Here is a 22,593-nt window from a genome sequence, read left to right as displayed (position 1 = left end):
CCCCGCCCCGATCCCCCCACCATTCCTCCACCACCTGACCATGCTGTAATACGGTTTGACACTGGAAAGCTGGAAAACCATATGCACCCTTTGCTGCTTGATATCACGTCAAATGATTTTGAACTGTCCCTAGTGGTTTCATCCAGCACACGGGAGCAAAATGTGCGTTCGCGCTACAGTCCAAAGGGGGAGCGATTACGTTCAATGAAGATGGCACCCACTTTCTCGGCCGACTTCACTAATGCACGCTTGTGTGGTGGTGCTTGACCCTGAGGTAAGCCAGTTCGAATCCTGGTGGCGGAAGAAATTTTCTTTGCCAATATTTGGCCGGCAGGGAGAGAATTTAAAGTTCCTAATCATTAGACTTTGCGGCAATGTCTTGGGTTCAATAAAAAAAAATCTTCGCAGTGTATGATGAACTGAGAGCTTATGACGCTGCTGATGGTAATCCGTCCGTCGGGTGGAGACGTTAAACTCGGTCGCCCCCATGATGCTTTTCAAGAGGAGTAAGCTGTTGTAACTGCGACCGGGACAGTCGTGGGGTTGAAATGACGGAAAGCGCGGAGGGTCTTGTGGAGAGGCCCGCGAACAACAACACAACGGGAGAGGACAGACACGATGAACGAAGGACAGAACGAACAACAACAAGACCGAACAACAAAGTCAGAAGGAAACCTAACAAACACGTCCATTCGTACACAGAACAAGAAAGTATGTAAGCTGTCTAACGCGAGGCGATGTGTCCACAGACTTACGTGAGATTAGACTGACTGGCTGAGCTTTTTGTTTTTTCCTTTATTGATTTTCAATTCCCCCCGAAGGGGGAGGGCTGGCAGCAGCTTAGTACGCTGCTCTACAGCCTACAGACATTTTTTAAAAAACGGAAGAAGAAAAGATACAAGAAAAACAGGCGATAAAACGGTGACTTAAAGTGTAAAAGGGCGGAAAAATGCGGGTGTGTGTGTGGGTACTTCAGGGTTGCCTAGTGTTGGGTATTGTGGGACTTTAAGTGATTGAGACAAAGACGAGTAGCAAAAATGAGATTAATGAGAAGCACGCAATTTGAATTGTGGACCACAAAATAGACAAGGAGAAGGAACTGTGTTTCCTTGGAAGTAAAGTTATACATTGCGATGCAAAGACGACAAAAAACAAAAAGCTGTTCCTAGCCAAAAGAGGTTCTATAGTGATAAACATCTGTTAAAACTTGAGGAAGAAATTTCTGAGAATGTATATCTGGAACATAATACTATACGAAAGTGAATTGTGGACGGATGGGTAACCGGAAAAGAACCGAAGACCGTCAGATGTAGAATGACAGGAAATGAAGAGATTCTCCACAGAATCGGTGAAGAAAGACATGCTTGGAAAAATTTGACAAGAAGAAGGATCTAGATGATAGCACCTGTTTACGGAAATGTTCTTTCATTGGTGGCGGCAGGAATTCATGAAAGGGCCAAGCCCAAGGTTCAACATCACTTGTGAATGACGACATCTAGATTTATTTCATGACCAAATTTAAAATCTGCCCTTACAACGGAATGAAGGGAAAAGTCAGTTATTAACAACCAATAACCACAGTGCTTAAAAATTTGCTTTGAAACTTTTCCCCTTTTTTAAAAAAAAAATTACAACATGATCAACATCAATAATCACTTTATAATTCTCTATTTAAAAAATTTACAACAATATCAAAATCAGCAATCACCAAGTGCCAGAAGGCTTTGAAATTGCATTGAAATTTTTATGTATTACAACAATTCAAGATCAATACTGAACCCCGAAAGACTTAGAAATACACTGAACAGCCAAAGAGACTGGTGTACCTGCGTAGCGTCGTGTAGGACCCCCGCAAGAACGCAGAAGTGCCACAACACGACGTGGCATGGACTCAGATAATGTCTGAAGTGGTGTTGGAGGAAACTGACTCCATGAACCCTTCAGGGCTGTCCATAAATCCGTAAGAGTACGACGGGATGGAGATCTCTGCAGAATAGCACGCTGCAAAGCATCCCAGATAGCTCAATAATGTTCGTGTCTGGGGAGTTTGGTGGTCAGCGGACGTGTTTAAACTCAGAAGAGTGTTCCTGGAGCCACTCTGTAGCAATTGTGGACGTGTGGGTGTTGCATTGTCCGGCTGAATTGCACAAGTCCATCGGAATGCACAATGGATATGAATGGATGCAGGTGATCAGACAGGATGCTTATGTACGTGTCACATGTCAGAGTCGTATATAGACGTATCAGGGGTCCCATATCACTCCAACTGCATACGCCCCACACCATTACAGAGCCTCCGCCAGCTTGAACAGTACGCTGTTGATATTGGGGGTCCATGGATTCATGACCTGTACACGTCCATCCGCTCGATACAATTTGAAACGAGACAACATCTTTGCAGAAATCAATTGTCCAATGTCGGTGTTAACGTGCCCAGTCGAGACACAAAGCTTTGTGTCGTTCAGCCATCAAGGACACACGAGTCAGCTTTCGGCTCTGAAAGCCCCGTATCGATGATGTACCATTGAATGGTTTGCAAGCTGACACTTGTTGATGGTCCAGCCTGCAGCAATTTACGGAATGGTTGCACTTCTGTCACGTTGAACGATAGGGTCCAGTCATCCTTTGGTCCCGTTCTTGCAGGATCTTCTCGCAGCTCAGCGATATCGGAGATTTGAAGTTTTACCGGATTCCTCATGTTCACAGTACAATCCTGAAATGATCATAAGAGAAAGATGAGGTGTTACAGAAGAATGTTGAATATGAGGTGGGCTGGTAAGGTAATAAATGGAGAGATTCTGTGCAGAATCGGAGAGTAAGGAATATGTAGAAAACACTGATAAGAAGAAGGGACAGGATGATATGGCATCAGTTAAGACATCAGTGAATAACTTCCATGTAAATAGCGGGAGTATATAAGGTAAAAACTGTAGAGGCAGACAGAAACTGGAATACATCCAGTAGATCCAGGACATAGTTACACGTTCTACTCTGAGATGAAGAGTTCGGCACAGGAGAGGAATTCGTGGCTGGTTGCATCAAACCAGTCACAAGATTGATGACCCCCTACCCCTCCAAAAAAAAAAAAAAAAAAAAAAAAAAAAGCACTAGATGTCTCCTACGCTCAACAGCTAATGAGCAGAGTGACAGATGGCGTATGGCGTGAGTGGACTGCAGGTGCCATAAGGCCCCACCAGCGAGGGAAGAAAGCCTCCAGTGCCATTGGTTTGGCATCAGTGCTAGTCTTTGCATATCAGCGTAACTACTGCAGCGGGGACAAGTTAATACTACTCAATCCCAAAGCCCTCCCATATGCCCCCCACCGCCCCTACAAGAAAAAAAACCTTAAAAAATTAACTTTTCTTTGATGACTCTGGAAGGGTTCTATCAAATCTCTTCCAAATATTGTAGAGGTAAGACACATTACTGTTAGCCATAGATTAATGCGAAAAATTTTGATCAAAACACAGTAGAAAACATTAAATATATCGTACTGAAGCTCAAAGTGTCGCGGAAAGCAATTTACCAGATGCTTAATGTGCTTGGTTTTCTGTGTCTTTGAACGTTATTATTTCGTTAACGCTTGTTGACTATTGATGTGTTACACAAATCCATTTATTCTTTTCAGAAGCACTAACTTCGTTGTTTAATGAAATCACCATGCCGCTGTTAAATCCCGTATTAGTTTCTTACCTATCGGACTGAAGAATCTATGGAGAGTAGCGCACAGGGAAAACAGCTACACAACAGATACCACGGATCGATATCACTGCTATTATAGTCACACCCCCTACTCTGGACAACTTTGTGGATTACTGTCAATGTGTTTTACTGTAATCACTGTAATTACATCGATACCCAGGATCCAGAGAGAATTGTTGTGACATACTTAACTACTGATATAGCTGAACTTGAGGTCTTGCTCTTACTGTCATAACCGCATGTTATTAGTCGGAGAATGACTAGCAGAAGCCAAAAACTGATATGACTTACCTAATACGAATACAATTACTATTTTATATAAAACAAATATTTTGGTTATTTAATGGCTGTACAATGAAGGATTCCATTCTTCCAGGAATTACTATCTAGTACCTTCAGACAGCGTTGAATAACGAGTTTTCTTTAATGGGCACTGTTTAGTCTGATCCCAATTTTTATAACTATTTATACAGATATCTGTATCTTTCAGAATGTGATAATAAATTATGATGTACTGAGTCAAAGTTACCTTTCACATAAGAATATCTCAAAACTTGGCATGTCTGTCACAGGATCTGCGGATTTCCTTGGATTCAATTCATACACAACAATGACGGTGTTTTCTCGAGAGCATGGTATCTCTCCATCAATGGACCGTGACTCGGGAGCCTTCAGGATGCCCAACTACACCTACCCTACCAGCTCCACCGTCTGGCTCACGGTAAGTTAACATGCAGAGCTTATCGCACCTTCACAGCATGGAAACCTTGAGTCTGCCCTGGAAGTCCTTTTAATCTACGCATCATTACTTCACAGCTGAGCTATATGATGTTTTATCTCTTATGAATTCTTGCCACATCATCATACATGGTGATGGTTCAAAGCTGTCTTCTCAAGAATAAAGACTAGGATCTGAACATAAATAAATTGTTATTACACATTCTTTCTATGAAATGTGACACATTGCAAAAGCTAGTGTTAAGAATTATCCATAGTGCACCGTCTCTTCTTTAGCATTCTAAGTGATCACGAGCTTGCGGTGGTTTTTCGGTTAGCAAGATAGGATTGCAGATTTACGGCCTTACCTACAAAAAAAGGAAAGAGTCGTATGACGTTGATGGCTAGGAACGCCGACTGGTAGAATGCGCGACCAGTTTGAAAAAATTTGTTCTTCTGTAAACAATGAGAATGATTTCTGTTTTATGTGTGCCTGTTGACAGAAAGTGACTCTGATGGTAGTGTGCAGTCTGTGACATATTTGTGCTGATGAGACAATTGAGGGCGTTACACTCAGTGCCGGCAAATCGTCCACTGCCCCCAAATGGTACCAAGAGGACAGTCGAGCTCAACGTCTCAATCCAACAGATGAGTTACTGACAGTGGCACGTGCCCTGTCTCCATGAGACACTGCAAGGAAGGCTGGAGTTTGATGTAGATAATTGGCGCAAAGTCTGTTAAGCAGGACCTTCGTACAATCACGTCTCCATCCTGTTGTTGTTGTTGTTGTTGTTGTGGTCTTCAGTCCTGAGACTGGTTTGATGCAGCTCTCCATGCTAATCTATCCTGTGCAAGCTTCTTCATCTCCCAGTACATACTGCAACCTACAGCCTTCTGAATCTGCTTAGTGTATTCATCTCTTGGTCTCCCTCTACAATTTTTACCCTCCATGCTGCCCTCCAATGCTAAATTTGTGATCCCTTGGTGCCTCAGAACATGTCCTACCAACCGATCCCTTCTTCTGGTCAAGTTGTGCCACAAACTGCTCTCCTTCCCAATTCTATTCAATACCTCCTCATTAGTTATGTGATCTACCCATCTAATCTTCAGCGTTCTTCTGTAGTACTTCATTTCGAAAGCTTCTATTCTCTTCTCGTCCAAACTATTTGTCGTCCAAGTTTCACTTCCATACCCGGCTACACGTTATACAAATACTTTCAGAAACGAATTCCTGACACTTAAATCTATACTCGATGATAACAAATTTCTCTTCTTCAGAAACGCTTTCCTTGCCATTGCCAGTCTACATTTTATATCCTGTCCGGACTAATATTGGTTTTAGCACTTTGTTCACACAATGGATTCTGGAGACTGCAGCTGCTCTCGTCTCCTTTACAAGGTACAACTTATGTGAATAAGTAATTTGTGGCGCATGAAAAATCAATTGATATGAAATAATTAAATGAAAACGGTTTATTATTCGAGTGGCAAGCTTTAATCGACCAGTTCTTTTCCTTTTGGTTGTCAACCCTGAGGTTTGTTTGCAACAGACCGCCATTCCTCTCTTCTGTCTGCTTTCCTCTTCATCTCCACATTTGTGTTACAGACAACGTCATTCATGATCTGTTGCATGTATGATATCCTTGGTCGTCACCGCCGATTCCTTCCCTCAATAGTTCCTACTGATATTGTTGCAATGATGTTGTTGTGTCGTAGGATGTGCCCTAAGAGTTTATCTCTTCTTGTTTGGATGTGCCTCCACAGAGATCTTGTTTCATGTACTCTTCTAAGCACCTCTCCATTTGTTACTTTGTCTCTCCACCTGACCATACTTCTATAGCATCACATCTCCAGGGCCTCTAGCCGTCTTCTCTCTTCTTTTCCAATTGCCCAGTTTCACATCCTTATAGGGCCACACTCCAAACGAAAGCTTTCACGATATCGACCAATTACGTACAATAATGATACATTTCCTGAACAGCTTGTCACAAAAAACTTAGTTGTGCCGTACTTCTATTTTCGTGCCATTAAACGAGCCAGGGATTAAACATTGTTTTAAGTTAAGAGTAATCTAACATGAAAATGTGGGAAAGCTGCTCCGAAACACTGTACATGAGTTAAACGACACGAATTTTGACATAAAAGGAAAAAGGAATAAAAGAATAAAAAATGTACAAAACACACTCGAGCCAAGAGGCTTAGCACAATTTCTGCATTATGTAGCCACTTCTTTGGTAACTGTTCGAGGAAGTTGTCTTGTACAAGGTGACAGTGAGGGCTGGTTCCTACAGGTCACCCAGGCATGTGTTGGTAGACCGAGAAACACCCAGCGGACTAATCTGAATGGTGAAACAAAACGGATTATATTTCATTTCAGCCTCCAGTTGCACAAGCAAATAAACTTTACCTAGGTTTCGGCTATAATAATGTAGCCTTCTTCAGAATGTCACAATATAAAATTAACATTAAAATATGCCAGATACTGGCCTTGTCGAACTTAAATTGTTGGTGCTACATTATATAGTCGCGTCACTTCACTCATGTTTCGCGGGCGCTGAGTTACGACTCCCCACTTGTCTGGCCCGTTGGTGTGGCCCATCGACGAAACATGAGTGAAGTGACGCGACTATGTAATGTTGTACCAAGATTTTAAGTTTGACAACGCCAGTATCTGGCATATTTTAATGTTAATTTTATATTGTGACATTCTGAAGGAGGCTACATTATTATAGCCGAAACCTAGGTAAATTTTATTTGCTTATGCAACTGGAGGCTGAAATTTAATATAATTATATTTTACAGTTTCTGACTCTTCTGCACTATGCTAAAAATATTAAAACGAAAAGGTCTCCACAGTTTCGAGGCCCAAAAAGTGTTGCTTAATAGCTATCAGGGTGTCTCGGTGGTCACCGCTACTACGGGTTCTTTGAGGAGCTGTAACAACATCTCAGCGACGGGAGCCTGTGTCGTCATTGGTTTCCTTGCTGCTTACTGCATCTTCTCAGGTCTTGTTGGGCTCCTTTGCCAGATTATTCCTTGCCGTGGGTAGCTGTTATAAGGAAATGTTTTCTTGCGTGTATTGTGTAAAATATGCACGTGGACGCGTGTGCGTGCGTGCGTGCGTGCGTGTGTGTGTGTGTGTGTGTGTGTGTGTGTGTGTGTTCGCGCGTCCAAGTGTAGTAACAGTATTACATTGTCTAAATTTGTAGGTACCCTTTTCACACAGTTAGGAACTATCTTTAACATTATAAACACTGTTCTGATATGCAATTTCCACAGTGCTCCCACTGCTAAAAGCATTAATTAATTGTTGTTCTCTTTTTCTCAAATATATATGATTTTATCTAGATTACGAACATTGCTTCGACACGTCTACGTTTCTTGGTCTGAATTATATAGAATGAGCCTGTTTGAGCCGCTAGCTGCAAACTGTTTGCTGTGTTCGAGTTTTACAACCACTCTGTCATCTGGACATTTGATCAGTATGTTTTCCATTGCAACAAATGTCAGTTCTTGAACCACACACGTCTTTTGTTAATTACAACGTTTCCCAATATAATGATTTACTTTTGTCATTTTTCGCATGTGAAACTCGGCACTTACCTAATTTTCAAGGTTTGCGTCCCTTGTAGCTTTATATCATTTTAAGAGCTTTTCAAATCTCACAAATGCATCACAGATATTATTTTAAGACTTCTATATGATCAGATCCCAGATCGTTTGTGATGAATGCAACTATGTTCTAGATTTTCATAAAACGAAATAACATTCTGACCAAAAGAAAAATCAGGCTTTCCTCTGCTCAATATTAAATGTTTCACTCAGTTCCTACTATTTCTCCATAGTCAAAATAAATCTTAATTCATTAGCACTATTCATCTCTAATATTCTGACTGTATTTCAGTAATCAAAGTCGCTAACAAAACATCTAACGCTGAGGAGTTGCCTCGTAGAGACTCTTAAAATGAGGAACTGCTGTTATATAATTATTATAGATCCATAAATGAAGTAAGCCTCTGGAGTTAAGATGCACAGAACAGGGTTTTTGTGGCAATATACCGTAAGTCCACAAAGTCTCTCCGCAACAGGGAGCCTCGATTGTCTCGTCTAGTTCAGCGTGTGAGGGTGTCAACACTTCCAAGTCTCACTGCTCGTCTTCCGTGAACCTCAGTGGGAGAGTGTTTTACTGTTACGTGTGCGTTGCGCCTGTTACTTGTGTTATTGTCTAGTTCTTGCGTAGGCTGAGTGTAGTGAGAATGCTTACCATTACAGAGAAAGTGGTATTAGTGGAAGAGATTTTCTGTGCAGGTGGAAACTTTTCGGACCATATGAGGCTGCAGTTTAGATTGCGTTCTCCTGCTTCGTGGTGTTCACATAGTGATACAGTACATGATTTCATTCGCAAATTTCAGACAACACGTTCAGTTCATGACGCCTCATGAATTTGTAGGCCCACAATTTCAACAGAACGAAAGCTTGACGACATTTCGGACATCATCTCATGGAGTCCAACAAAATCTGTGAGGAGTTTATCCCAACAGGCTAAAATCTCTCGTACGGCAAGCAGAAGGCTGTAACCAAAGAATTAGGGATGTATCTGTGTGAAATTAGTACTGAGAAAGAATTACAGTGTGTGGACCATGTAAAACGAATCACGTATTACGCATGGTTTCAACGATTGTTAACCGACATGGAACCTTTTTCGCAAATGAGGCTTGGTTTCACCTGTCTCGCTACATTAATTTAACGAACTCGGTAATGAGAAAATCCACTTGCCTTAAGGGAAATGTCATTATACGCCGAGAAAATCAGAGTGTGGGTTGCGATAACACGAACGTGAATTATAGGGCCAATCTTTTTCGATACAACCGTCACTTCGGATGTCTATTGTTCCAAGATAATGTATTTCCTTATTGACCTGCTGAATGAAAACGGTATCAATCATTTCTTTTTTTCCAATAAGACAGCGCTACCGCTCTAATGACTCACCAGTCGCTATGACTTTTAGACGAAATCCTTGGAGAGATTGTAACTACTGAAGGTCTCTGGCCTGCGCGCTCGCAGAATCTGACTCCGACCGACTATTTCCTTTCGGGTATAACTGAAACATTTTTATGTCAAAGTAACCCAAAGGAAATAGATGAACTGAACACAGTGATAATTGCTTGACTGCAAACTGATTACACGTGACACTTTGGTAACGATGTTCGCAAATAGATGTAAACTTGTTGAACTATGCCTTCAACTAAGAGGAAAACATTTCCAGAACCTAATTTGATATTAGTGAGTACAGTGTTTAAATGTAATTAACATAATTAATTAATTTCAATGTTTTAAAACTAAAATGTTGAATCCAATCAACCAACATAACTGCAGCCACTAGTAGTGATTCCTGGCCCCCAGCTTATACAGCGACATGAATGTGTTGCCAGCCTTACACGGACTTTGCGGTCGCACTCTATATTGCCTCCTACGTCACGTGACTTTGGTATGATGTTAGGGAATTACCACACTGGAATACGAAAGCAGCTCTATTAGCAGAGACGCCAGACACAATGCATGGGGCTCAATGGAGCCTCCCGTAGCTGGCATCTACCTCAGTATGGCAGCTCTTCCAGAAGGACTATGTTTCTTCAGTCTACCAACAGGTCTGTCAACAAAAAGCAGGGCAGCTTATGGCCGTCCCACATCAGTTCATAAGGAGAGCTGCTTTGGGCTACCTGCAACTCACCGATACGTAGTTTTCTTCCACTTCAAAGTGTGCTCTATGGACAGTTTTGACAAGGAATCTTTCGTCTACAAAACTAAATGAAATCAGAAGTCTGGAACACTTCATTTCAGGACTACTCAAACTGTGAACTGAAGAAAAGTGTTGTGGGAAACATGAGCGTCGTAAATGCAGCTCATTCCGAAGAACACACAGTTTCAATTTACAACCACCTTCAAACTATATGCAGTAACGAACTTTCCGAGCACTGCATGGTTGGAAAACGTGTAAATTATCGATCTTCAGTGTCTCACAGCCTGTTCCTGTGATCCACTACAATAACAAGAATTTTAAAACAAAACACATCACTTTCCAGAGCATGAAAGTTTCTTTCAAAAGCTACTTCCAGACTGAAATAGCACAGCTACATGTTTTGCTGCAACAAGTGATGCTAATGGGCCTGAGACGTCAGATGTGATTGAATTAGTTTAAGAGACGAAAATGTAAATAGATGAGGCTGATTTCTTAGTTTTTGTTCCAAGTATATATTTGCAATATTAAATTAAGTTTCATAATTAATTACTTTTCAAATAAAAATTGAAAAACCTCTCCATTGTGATTCCATGTTAAAAACTCTCAGAGATGATAGATAAAGGTAAATATATCAGTTTGACGTAAGAGAGCCTGGTCCGGAAACGACTGATTCGGAAGTTTTAAGCGAGAATCTTTCAAATACCTGTGACGGTGGAAAACTTCTACGAATACTATTCTTGACAAGATCGCAGCGTAGGCAACCTACAGAGGTGCTAGTATGGATCAAAACAAAACAAAAATGTCTAGAAAACGTGGGCAGTAAAATGCGCACCTTAAGAGATATGAGCACTTGTTCAACCTCGATACTGTCAGATATTTCTCTTCTGCAGCAAGATCTTTGGTTACGACAATCTTGGAGGTGTCAGAATGGGCGAAAACATGAAAAAAGGCCAGTAAAAGTGGGATCTAAAATACGTACTATAACAGCTATGGGCGCCTGTTCAGTAGCGTCCATTTCGCTACTGAAAACGGACTGTGCTAGTAGGCGTACCGGCAGACCGGAGCGCTGCCAGTAGAGTTGCCATGGTGTCGCAGTGCGGTAGGGCCCCAAGGTTTCCCCACAAGCGATCTGCAGATTTTGTGCGTCATTACGTCGTTAGTACCAACAGAATCCATTCTGAAGTACCGTTGATTTTTGCACCCTAACTATTTGCACGGTTTACCCAGAATGAACCTAGCTTAAAGCTTCCCAGCAAGCAAGGCCATTTCGATTGCTTATCAGAAAGTAACACTCTTCAGAAGTCGCTTTTTAGCAGGATAGGGGCTTTTTAGCAGGATACGGGCACCGTTTTTCTTAGGCTTTACGCTAGACTTGAGCGTAGTACCGAATCTCTCTTTTAACAAATTATTTTTCGGTATCATTACGAAATGCTCTCTATGTTCTCCATGGTGAAAGCTTCTGAAAACATTTCGAATTTTGAACAGTGGCGTGAAGTGAATTAGAAATTTTTACTTGCCCATTATTTGTATCAATTTTTCTTTATTTCTATTTAATAACATGCGAGGTCACAGTAATAATTTAGGTCTTGGTGTACTTATTTTGCGCATTTTATGTTCTAATATTCACTACGTTGTATAATAAATATTATGAGGAAAAAATACAAAAAACAAAACGAATGTTCAAAAAAGCGAAGTATCTGCCGTAAGACACACACACACACACACACACACACACACACACTGCTTCAAATATCTGCCTATGAAAACATTTCTTGGTGCGTACATGTCTTAATACGAAGTGTAAACAAGCATTATTATCGAAAGTTACATGACAATGCCGAACTGATGGGAATATGTGCATAAAACTGTAGTAACTATATTGATATTTATAATTTATGAAGAAATTGTTAGAAGAGACCGCTGAATACTCCAGTGCCAAACAATTCGTAGAACTTTTATATTTAGCGACAAATGCGTTTCATAACTTATGAGAGCATTTAACGAACACAGGTTTTGTAATTACAAATAATGTAAGCTCAAGGCAAGCTGCCAGTTGTCAGTATATTGCACTACGCCCCTCGTTCTCTTATTTCGTGTCTCATTCATGAATGGGACATCTTTTCCGAACCGTAACACTTACCATGAAACGCTAATTATTTATTAAGGAAGATGCTGACATTCTTATTAACCAAATCTTTCCAAATAAACACCTAAATTACTGAAACTTCCTGGCAGATTAAAACTGTGTGCCCGACCGAGACTCGAACTCGGGACCTTTGCCTTTCGCGGGCAAGCGCTCTACCATCTGAGCTACCGAAGCACGACTCACGCCCGGTACTCACAGCTTTACTTCTGCCAGTACCTCGTCTCCTACCTTCCAAACTTTACAGAAGCTCTCCTGCGAACCTTGCAGAACTAGCACTCCTGAAAGAAAGGATATTGCGGAGACATGGCTTAGCCACAGCCTGGGGGATGTTTCCAGAATGAGATTTTCACTCTGCAGCGGAGTGTGCGCTGATATGAAACTTCCTGGCAGATTAAAACTGTGTGCCCGACCGATACTCGAACTCGGGACCTTTGCCTTTCGCGGGCAAAGGCAAAGGTCCCGAGTTCGAGTATCGGTCGGGCACACAGTTTTAATCTGCCAGGAAGTTTCATATCAGCGCACACTCCGCTGCAGAGTGAAAATCTCATTCTGGAAACATCCCCCAGGCTGTGGCTAAGCCATGTCTCCGCAATATCCTTTCTTTCAGGAGTGCTAGTTCTGCAAGGTTCGCAGGAGAGCTTCTGTAAAGTTTGGAAGGTAGGAGACGAGGTACTGGCAGAAGTAAAGCTGTGAGTACCGGGCGTGAGTCGTGCTTCGGTAGCTCTGATGGTAGAGCGCTTGCCCGCGAAAGGCAAAGGTCCCGAGTTCGAGTCTCGGTCGGGCACACAGTTTTAATCTGCCAGGAAGTTTCATATCAGCGCACACTCCGCTGCAGAGTGAAAATCTCATTCTGGACCTAAATTACTCCTTGTTACCATCAGTCACAATACCAGCATAACACTGTTTACTGTAACAAAAGTAACAGCACACTTTTATTTGTCTAATACTGCCCGTTTGACGTCTCTATTTATAGGTTGTGCCATGGGGTTTCCGCAGAGTTTTGGACTGGGCGTCTACAAGGTACCCGAACTACCCAATCATCGTTACAGAGAATGGTTACGCTGACTATGGAGACCTGGATGATCAAGAGCGTATCAGCTACTATGGCGTAAGTGAATTGTATTTACAGCAAACGCTCAGTTGTCTGTCTGTACTGTTATCAATGTACAATGGAACAATTGTGGGAGGTAGTCACTCTTCCATCATATTTTCTCGTATTGTGCACGGAATAAGTTTTTTTTTTAAATTGTGATTTATGATTCTGTCGAGATGTAATCTATAAACTTCTGTCAGCACGAGGCAGTCGGTCCAACCCTGCCATTACAGCATACGAAATTGATTGAGGCCATTACGAAAAAAAGTTTTGAAGTTTGGAATCAAAAGTTTTTAGATTTTCTGTGCATGCAGCGCAAGTTTGCGGCGAATTTTTTCTAGTTTGATTCCTTACTATAGATTCTTTTCTTGGGGCACAAACTCTAAATTTGTCATAAGGCTCATGTTGGTGGAACAGAGATAGAATTGAAGGAGAACTTACTTGAAGCAATTAGCTGACAGAACTCCTGCTTGACTGATTCCTGAGTATTCATCATAAGTGCGGGATCAGTATTACGTACATCTAAAGATTCAGAGTATTGCTGTGCGTTTGGATAGTGCCAGAAAGTCTCATCCAACACAAGTACCATACGCTGTAATTTATATACTTTGTTTCACTGATAGTCTTGTTAACAATTCTTACCTCGTCCTCATGCATTATTTTACTGTCTTTCATATGTCTCTGAGGAAATTACTATATACAGGTACTCGCAGAAATCCCAAAAAAATGTCAATGCTCCCTGAAATTAGTCGGAAGTGAAACACTGGGGAAATATGATGCACCCAAAGTGCTATCCACTACTTATCATGAAAAGGTGCAAAGAGTGCCTGGGGAAATGCGTTGCTCACTGTGGCACATAAGGCTACATTTCTTCAGTGGGCCCACCAAAACAGAAACTGGACAATGACTGCCTGGAGGCATCCAATGTGATCCAATGAGTATTAACATTACTTCTTTTAAATGATGCAAGGTGCAAGCGCCCTGACAACCCAAAGAGGCATTTAACGCATAGTGTGTTGAAGGCATTCTTCCACAGAGGTGTTTGCTCTGCGATGTTTAGGGACTGGTTTTATTTGATTCCACTCATTCAGATTACAGTAAACATGAACTAGGATTTTTATTTCTTCTCAGCCACCAAATTTTGCCCTTTTTTACATGTCTGATGAGAAAGTAGTGTTCATAGGGCTTTAAATATACATTTCTTGTTTCAACTGGCCCTCCATCTTAATGCAAAAAAAAATGTCGGGAGCTACTTGGAACAGCTGATTAACTGACAGTCAACATTTTCACAACATGGCACGTCTCTAATCGTCTATGAGTATCTTCTACTGCACGTCATGCCTGAAGAAACGTGTGGACCATCTTCCTCGCTGAATTGAAGCCGCTACAAGGCTAGAGGAGATGTACACGGTGTTATCATGATGTTTCCTGGGAGGTAACTCAATTTGTACCCACAGTGCTCACATGATATTTAATTTTTATGTCTTATGTAAGTTATGTAGCTGTAATAAAGTTCTAAATTACTGGTCATGAGCGCTGAACCGAATATCCTAAGAGCTAGAGGTCTATATTTCCAGAATAGTACTGTTGCTCTGGCCCCATGGAATCATCAACGAGCCACGTCTACACTAGAAAAATGCTTTCCCCATGGCCACTTGCCACTCATTTCACTGCTCGCTGACAGGTGTCTGTCTTCGGAAAGCAAGAGTGAAATAGTGACGTTTTTCTGTGCTGGCTCCCGAGGTGCTGTGTGGAGAGTATGATAGATGCCCCATGATTATAACACCAGCAGGCTGTATAATCGCCAACTGATAATAGAAGCTGAAACATCGTGGCACATTCAAACTCTGTACCAGATTCAGTCTCAAACTTGGACTTTTTTCGTTTCGTAGGCAACGGCTCAGAGCTTTCCAGGAACGTCACACGGGGTGCCTGCACAACGTGTGCTGTGCCAGGGCATCTCTCCTACAGTTTTAACCTGCCTGGAAGTACGATTGTAATTTTGAGAGACTATGCGTATCATTTTTATCTGGCGGGTCAGAATGGATTCAATTCATTTTACTTGCTCTGTTAAATGGAACAAATTAGTTTTAAGGTTAACGTCATTAGTTTGATACCATTTAATGCACTTTACAGAATATCATACTCTATTTCAGCAATACCTGGCAGAAATGCTGAAAGCTATTAACGAAGATGGGGCCAATGTAATCGGATATACAGCGTGGAGCCTTCTGGACAACTTGGAATGGAATTCTGGTTTCAGGTAAGTCGACGTTATATCGTATGGTATGGTTTAGAGACATATTAGTCCTTTAAGTTCAGCTGATTTTCTATCGATTAATGAAACATCAGTGTCTTCCCATACTACCAACAATCAGGCTACGAAGTCCTTTATGACACCTCCTTAGTTCTTGCTTCTACAGACACGTTAAACGCTTGTAACGTATTAAACTACCGATTTATACCGACATCGTCAGCAACCAGAGACACACTATTGTTAACCCTTTCACGCCGGCGCCGTGATTGTTGCTCCGTGCGCTGTAAACGAGATCCAGACCCGCCCTGCCATGCCCGCAGTACGGCGCAGTTTTCGCGCTTCCCGCGGTGTCATTCAGTCCTGCTTTCGCACTCGTGGTGTTATCGAAATTATTGGACTTTATACTATGTATTTATTTGGGAAAATATTTACACAAATGACACATGTTTTTGATAGTGTGTGTCGTGTCTCTGCACAAATCCAAGTCTGGGGATGTCAATGGAACAGCTGGAGTAGCACGTGTACATGATGCAAAAGCAGCTACAATAGGTGTTTCATGTTCATCTTCAGATTCGGACGATAATTCGCTTCCATCTTCTCAGTCAATACCCAGTTTGAGAGAAAGAGCTTCCTCCACAGTATATCGCTTATCTGACATATCACTTCTAGTAGAAATTAACTGACGTTAACAACGTCACTTCAGATTAGAAACAAGGCGGCAAATGAGCAGTGCTATTCAAGCGAAACCAACGCTTTGAAACTGAATGCAGCTGCCATCAAGTGACTCTGTTGTTAGCTACAGACTTTGAACAAAGCGCTAGATGGTGCATAGGTCAAACTTCCACTCAAGTCGAGCGTAGTGAAGCGGAGAAATGATACGCGAGGCGGAACTGCTACAGCAGTCCACCGGCTTCTACAGACGTTCACCGTAGCGAAAGGATTAATATACTGAGGGTAGACGTAGAAAGCCTACAAGCCTTTTGCTTCTCCCTTTCCTATTCTACGTGCTTCATTGCTGAGGGTGGTTATTTGGCGTTTTTTGCTACTTAAGTTACAAGTCACAAGCTCGACTCGAGCCATACCTCATGTTTGGCTAACACATGGTTTGATACAGTGGTCCGAAGTTACTAGCAGAATAAGCCTCCAAGAATCTGTCAGTAGCATTTTCAGATAATGGTTATAAGAGGAGAGGCTGGTCTGTTACCCTGGAGGTAAGAGAGTATTGGAAGAGATCTCACTGATTAGAGCCACTCAAGTCGAGCGTAGTGAAGCGGAGAAATGATACGCGAGGCGGAACTGCTACAGCAGTCCACCGGCTTCTACAGACGTTCACCGTAGCGAAAGGATTAATATACTGAGGGTAGACGTAGAAAGCCTACAAGCCTTTTGCTTCTCCCTTTCCTATTCTACGTGCTTCATTGCTGAGGGTGGTTATTTGGCGTTTTTTGCTACTTAAGTTACAAGTCACAAGCTCGACTCGAGCCATACCTCATGTTTGGCTAACACATGGTTTGATACAGTGGTCCGAAGTTACTAGCAGAATAAGCCTCCAAGAATCTGTCAGTAGCATTTTCAGATAATGGTTATAAGAGGAGAGGCTGGTCTGTTACCCTGGAGGTAAGAGAGTATTGGAAGAGATCTCACTGATTAGAGCCATGAGGAAACTAAAGGAAAGGAAAACATCTGGACAGTTAAAATTAGTGTATGCACAGCATATGAAAGTTCTAAATATCGCAACGTGACTATTTTGTTCACATCTTCCTCTACCGCTGTATTTAGCGAACCTGAAGAGTGGTGCTGTTTGTGCTTTTCGTTGTGCCATTAACGTGCCATTCCCGTTCCATTCAAGAATTGAATGACCAAATAATGACTGTTTGCCTCATGTCATCAGCACGGACTCTAATAGGGTTTCTACGCAGAGAACTGAAGAAAATTCATAGTTTCTACCTGACAGAGTGTTCATGATTGTTACTACACAGGTTCTTCTTACATATCAGCGACTTTATACGACTGTCTGTCATTAAGGCCCTACAACAACTCTCCTATATGCTCTTGCCATTTCAATAAGCGTGTAACCATTGGCGCCGACATCTCTTGCATACACACAGTACTCCCTGATACACTAGTGTAAATGGTCCCATATATTCTCTTTTCATACGCTTGACACACACGCTAAACTATTCTAATTGGTCCCATACTTTCTTTTTTGCACATTTTTTATGTACCCTTTTACACTAGTCTGAATGGTCCCAAAGACTCTAAAGGGTTAAAATGGCTCTAAGCACTAAGGGACTTAACATCAGAGGTCATCAGCCACTTAAACGTAGAGCTACGTAAACCTAACTAACCTAAGGACATCACACACATCCATGCCCGAGGCAGGATTCGAACCTGCAACCGTAGCAACAGCGCGGTTCCGGACTGCAGGGCTCTAAATGATGGTACAGATGTTTGCATTGTTGTGAATGTGAAGATGGCTAACTGATTACTGATGCGTTACCAGTGGATGAAGTCTTTTCCTCACGCTTATACACTCCTGGAAATTGAAATAAGAACACCGTGAATTCATTGTCCCAGGAAGGGGAAACTTTATTGACACATTCCTGGGGTCAGATACATCACATGATCACACTGACAGAACCACAGGCACATAGACACAGGCAACAGAGCATGCACAATGTCGGCACTAGTACAGTGTATATCCACCTTTCGCAGCAATGCAGGCTGCTATTCTCCCATGGAGACGATCGTAGAGATGCTGGATGTAGTCCTGTGGAACGGCTTGCCATGCCATTTCCACCTGGCGCCTCAGTTGGACCAGCGTTCGTGCTGGACGTGCAGACCGCGTGAGACGACGCTTCATCCAGTCCCAAACATGCTCAATGGGGGACAGATCCGGAGATCTTGCTGGCCAGGGTAGTTGACTTACACCTTCTAGAGCACGTTGGGTGGCACGGGATACATGCGGACGTGCATTGTCCTGTTGGAACAGCAAGTTCCCTTGCCGGTCTAGGAATGGTAGAACGATGGGTTCGATGACGGTTTGGATGTACCGTGCACTATTCAGTGTCCCCTCGACGATCACCAGTGGTGTACGGCCAGTGTAGGAGATCGCTCCCCACACCATGATGCCGGGTGTTGGCCCTGTGTGCCTCGGTCGTATGCAGTCCTGATTGTGGCGCTCACCTGCACGGCGCCAAACACGCATACGACCATCATTGGCACTAAGGCAGAAGCGACTCTCATCGCTGAAGACGACACGTCTCCATTCGTCCCTCCATTCACGCCTGTCGCGACACCACTGGAGGCGGGCTGCACGATGTTGGGGCGTGAGCGGAAGACGGCCTAACGGTGTGCGGGACCGTAGCCCAGCTTCATGGAGACGGTTGCGAATGGTCCTCGCCGATACCCCAGGAGCAACAGTGTCCCTAATTTGCTGGGAAGTGGCGGTGCGGTCCCCTACGGCACTGCGTAGGATCCTACGGTCTTGGCGTGCATCCGTGCGTCGCTGCGGTCCGGTCCCAGGTCGACGGGCACGTGCACCTTCCGCCGACCACTGGCGACAACATCGATGTGCTGTGAAGACCTCACGCCCCACGTGTTGAGCAATTCGGCGGTACGTCCACCCGGCCTCCCGCATGCCCACTATACGCCCTCGCTCAAAGTCCGTCAACTGCACATACGGTTCACGTCCACGCTGTCGCGGCGTGCTACCAGTGTTAAAGACTGCGATGGAGCTCCGTATGCCACGGCAAACTGGCTGACACTGACGGCGGCGGTGCACAAATGCTGCGCAGCTAGCGCCATTCGACGGCCAACACCGCGGTTCCTGGTGTGTCCACTGTGCCGTGCGTGTGATCATTGCTTGTACAGCCCTCTCACAGTGTCCGGAGCAAGTATGGTGGGTCTGACACACCGGTGTCAATGTGTTCTTTTTCCATTTCCAGGAGTGTATATGTGCGATGGCAACCTGTGTGTATGACTACACATATTGCCCTTCTAATTAAACAGAAAATTTTTGTAGGTAGGGGGAAGAGGGAGAAAGGAGAATATTTTGGAGAAGGGTTTCCATCAAGAAGTGTTTATTCAATTCAGTGATTGGTCTCACCTATCGGAAGCAAACACGCTGTCCCAAAATCACGAAAGAAAATAATACTGTTTCAAATAGTTGGGTGACTTGCGAAGGCGTCACATTAATAGCTCTTATAGTCAAACAGCTAGGAACGAAATACTGACGAAGGAAGAATTCTCTGGTAAGACATGAAATAAGATTATAATAAAGTATGACTGAATTTTGGGATGAAATTTTACAGCATACGGGGAAATCGGAGCTCATAATCAACTTTGAGATAACCTGAGATAACATGCTCTGGAAAATAAATGTAAGATTAAAAGGTTTACGGAATGAAAGAGAAGCATTTCTCGCTTAGAAAATAAATCATGTATAAGAGTAATGAAATGAGTGTGGCATTTGCGAGACTGAGAGGTAGTGTGTGAGGCTGAGAGTGTAAATTTAGAGAAAAATTAAAAATAATCTTGATGAAGTGAAACTCGTGTTAAACTGTGCAGCATGTGGGAAAAGTTACCGAAGGAATAAACTGTGTAGTATACGATATAGATGGTCCGTACCAGGGTGTAACAGGATAGAGGGAGAAACCCCATGCGGAAAGTAATACGATTACATATTTTATGTGATTTTTCTCATATTACTCAGAAAAGAATGGTGATTTTTTACCTTTAAACTGACATATTTTCCACTAAAGACCCCAACCACCCGAAAGAATTCAACATAATTTAGCTTTCAGTTCCATTAAGCGCGAAATTATTTTGAAGCCACCTGTAACATTTTCTCTAATAAAATGCAGGTGGGGAGTAGTAACTCGTCCGCTGTACACTCTTTGTTCCATGTGCCATTATATGTGAAAAGAGTTGACTTGATAATTATTGTTTACATCCAGCCTACATTTATCGCCGCATCATCCACTGCTGATTGTATGTGATTCAAGAGCTGTGTAGGTTAATATTTCTTCTGCACTCCCTTTTGAAACAACCTCGATTTGTACGAATTCTTGTTGTAATAAACTGTTGTATACGAAGGACTTCATGAAATGTCTTTCTCTTCACTTTACTTCAAAACAAACTTTGCAAACGGTGAAAATATCTATTCAAATTTGATTTGTTCATGGACAGTTCCAGGAAACTACCTCACATTACAATGGGATAGGATGAAGTGTCACGTCAGAGGGAATTTGGTAACGCAGACACGATTAAAACTTGTGTTATCGCATAACAAATATATTCCGAGGCAATATCAAAAAAAACATCGGCTTTAAACGTTAGTTACACCGAATCATAGAGATATTACTAAGTTTCATTGATAATTTCCGCTAAATTACTGTGCTGTGAAATCACGATGGATCACTTACCTACTATCTGTGAAGAGAGACGGATCACACACTGACTAGCGATAAGCCCATTTAGCAAATTCGTAGACATGCCTCGTGAACTAGGAAACTTACATAACTTTTCTGATGATTCACTATCTGTATGAGATAATTTTAAGTATTGTTTTAATGAACTTTATCTTGCAGCAAGGAAACGCCTAAAGGAACTCACGCAAAAGGTACAAATTGCCTTTTCTGCTCCAACTTCTGTGATTTCTGCAGGGATACAGTTCGAAAATTCCAGCTCGCCGTTATTCGTACACCACATAATATTCTCTGCTGCAATGCACCTCATAACTACCGGACTAATGGTACTTTGGGCACGTGAAGGCAGACAGTTCAAATGGTTGAAATGGCTCTGAGCACTATGGGACTTAACATCTGTGGTCATCAGTCCCCTAGAACTTAGAACTACTTAAACCTAACTAACCTAAGGACAGCACACACATCCATGCCCGAGGCAGGATTCGAACCTGCGACCGTAGCGGTCACGCGGTTCCAGACTGAAGCACCTAGAACCGCTCGGCTACACCGGCCGGCGGCAGACAGTTGCAAGCGATCACACTATCAGCTATGATTTAGCCTTGGTTATCTTCAATGAATAAGCGAATGCGTTGAATTAACGTATTTTCACACCAGAGTAATGTCAGGACTTCGTTTTGGTGTGTCCTGAAATCTCACATTATGAAATTTGCATGTGTTACCTACAGCACTGAACTGGAGAACTCCGAACATCAGTTCTTGCCCTCCCATCAACATGCTTATGAGACTATCTTCCAGCACAAAAAACGTTCCACCATATGGTCCACTAATGTTCATTCATGGGTTGGAAAACAGGGAGTCAGGGATGGTATATTGTCTTTCGTCACGACGGCAACACATACCAATGAGTTGAGAGCTGGTGAAAGCCGTATCTTGATATCAGTGTGGGAGGGTGATAAGAGACAACGAAATAACAGTCCCTGTTTTGTTATGACGCGTTTCTTGTGTCTGTGGTCGGAACTTCTAGACTTACGATGTCGTGAACAAGAATTTTATATTCCCTGTGATTTCCCTAAATCACTTTCCTCTCTAGCTCAAAAGGAACAACGATGTACATAATTACTGCACCAGAAGGAAAAATTACGTTCATTACCCCAGATCATTAAGATTATCTTTAGCACTAAAAGGGATGCACAATGCAGCAACTAATATTTTTGATAACTTACAAAGCGATATAAAATGTGTGATAGACAGCAAAGTAAAATTTGTATACAAACTGCAAGAAATTCTGCTTGACAACTCCTTATATTCCGTAGAAAATTTCTGTTGTTGTAATGTGTAAAATATAGATCTTTACATAAAATTTTTTGAAACATTTTGTCTTATTTCTATTGGAATGTTAACAAACAGTACCAAGCGCACTTCCTAATCTGGCCTCCCGTCCTCGCCAGCATCAACAGACTCCCTAGTAGTAAACTGTCTCATGATGACAATAAAACAGTGGTCGATACC

General features: G+C 42.4%; 1 protein-coding gene across 1 annotated transcript in view; it reads left to right on the top strand.

Moving 5' to 3' along the window:
* Positions 1 to 22,593, top strand: part of LOC126095610 (lactase/phlorizin hydrolase-like) — a 223,849-nt gene that overhangs the window by 197,736 nt on the left and 3,520 nt on the right. Inside the window, exons 21-23 of the mRNA XM_049910379.1 lie at positions 4,275 to 4,423; positions 13,279 to 13,413; positions 15,555 to 15,661. Coding sequence (XP_049766336.1) covers positions 4,275 to 4,423; positions 13,279 to 13,413; positions 15,555 to 15,661 — 391 coding nt within the window. The remainder of the gene's footprint in view (positions 1 to 4,274; positions 4,424 to 13,278; positions 13,414 to 15,554; positions 15,662 to 22,593) is intronic.

The sequence above is a fragment of the Schistocerca cancellata genome, chromosome 8, assembly GCF_023864275.1.
Source record: "Schistocerca cancellata isolate TAMUIC-IGC-003103 chromosome 8, iqSchCanc2.1, whole genome shotgun sequence".
NCBI classification, from domain to species: Eukaryota; Metazoa; Arthropoda; class Insecta; order Orthoptera; family Acrididae; genus Schistocerca; species Schistocerca cancellata.
This window is presented reverse-complemented; position numbering and strand designations above follow the sequence as displayed.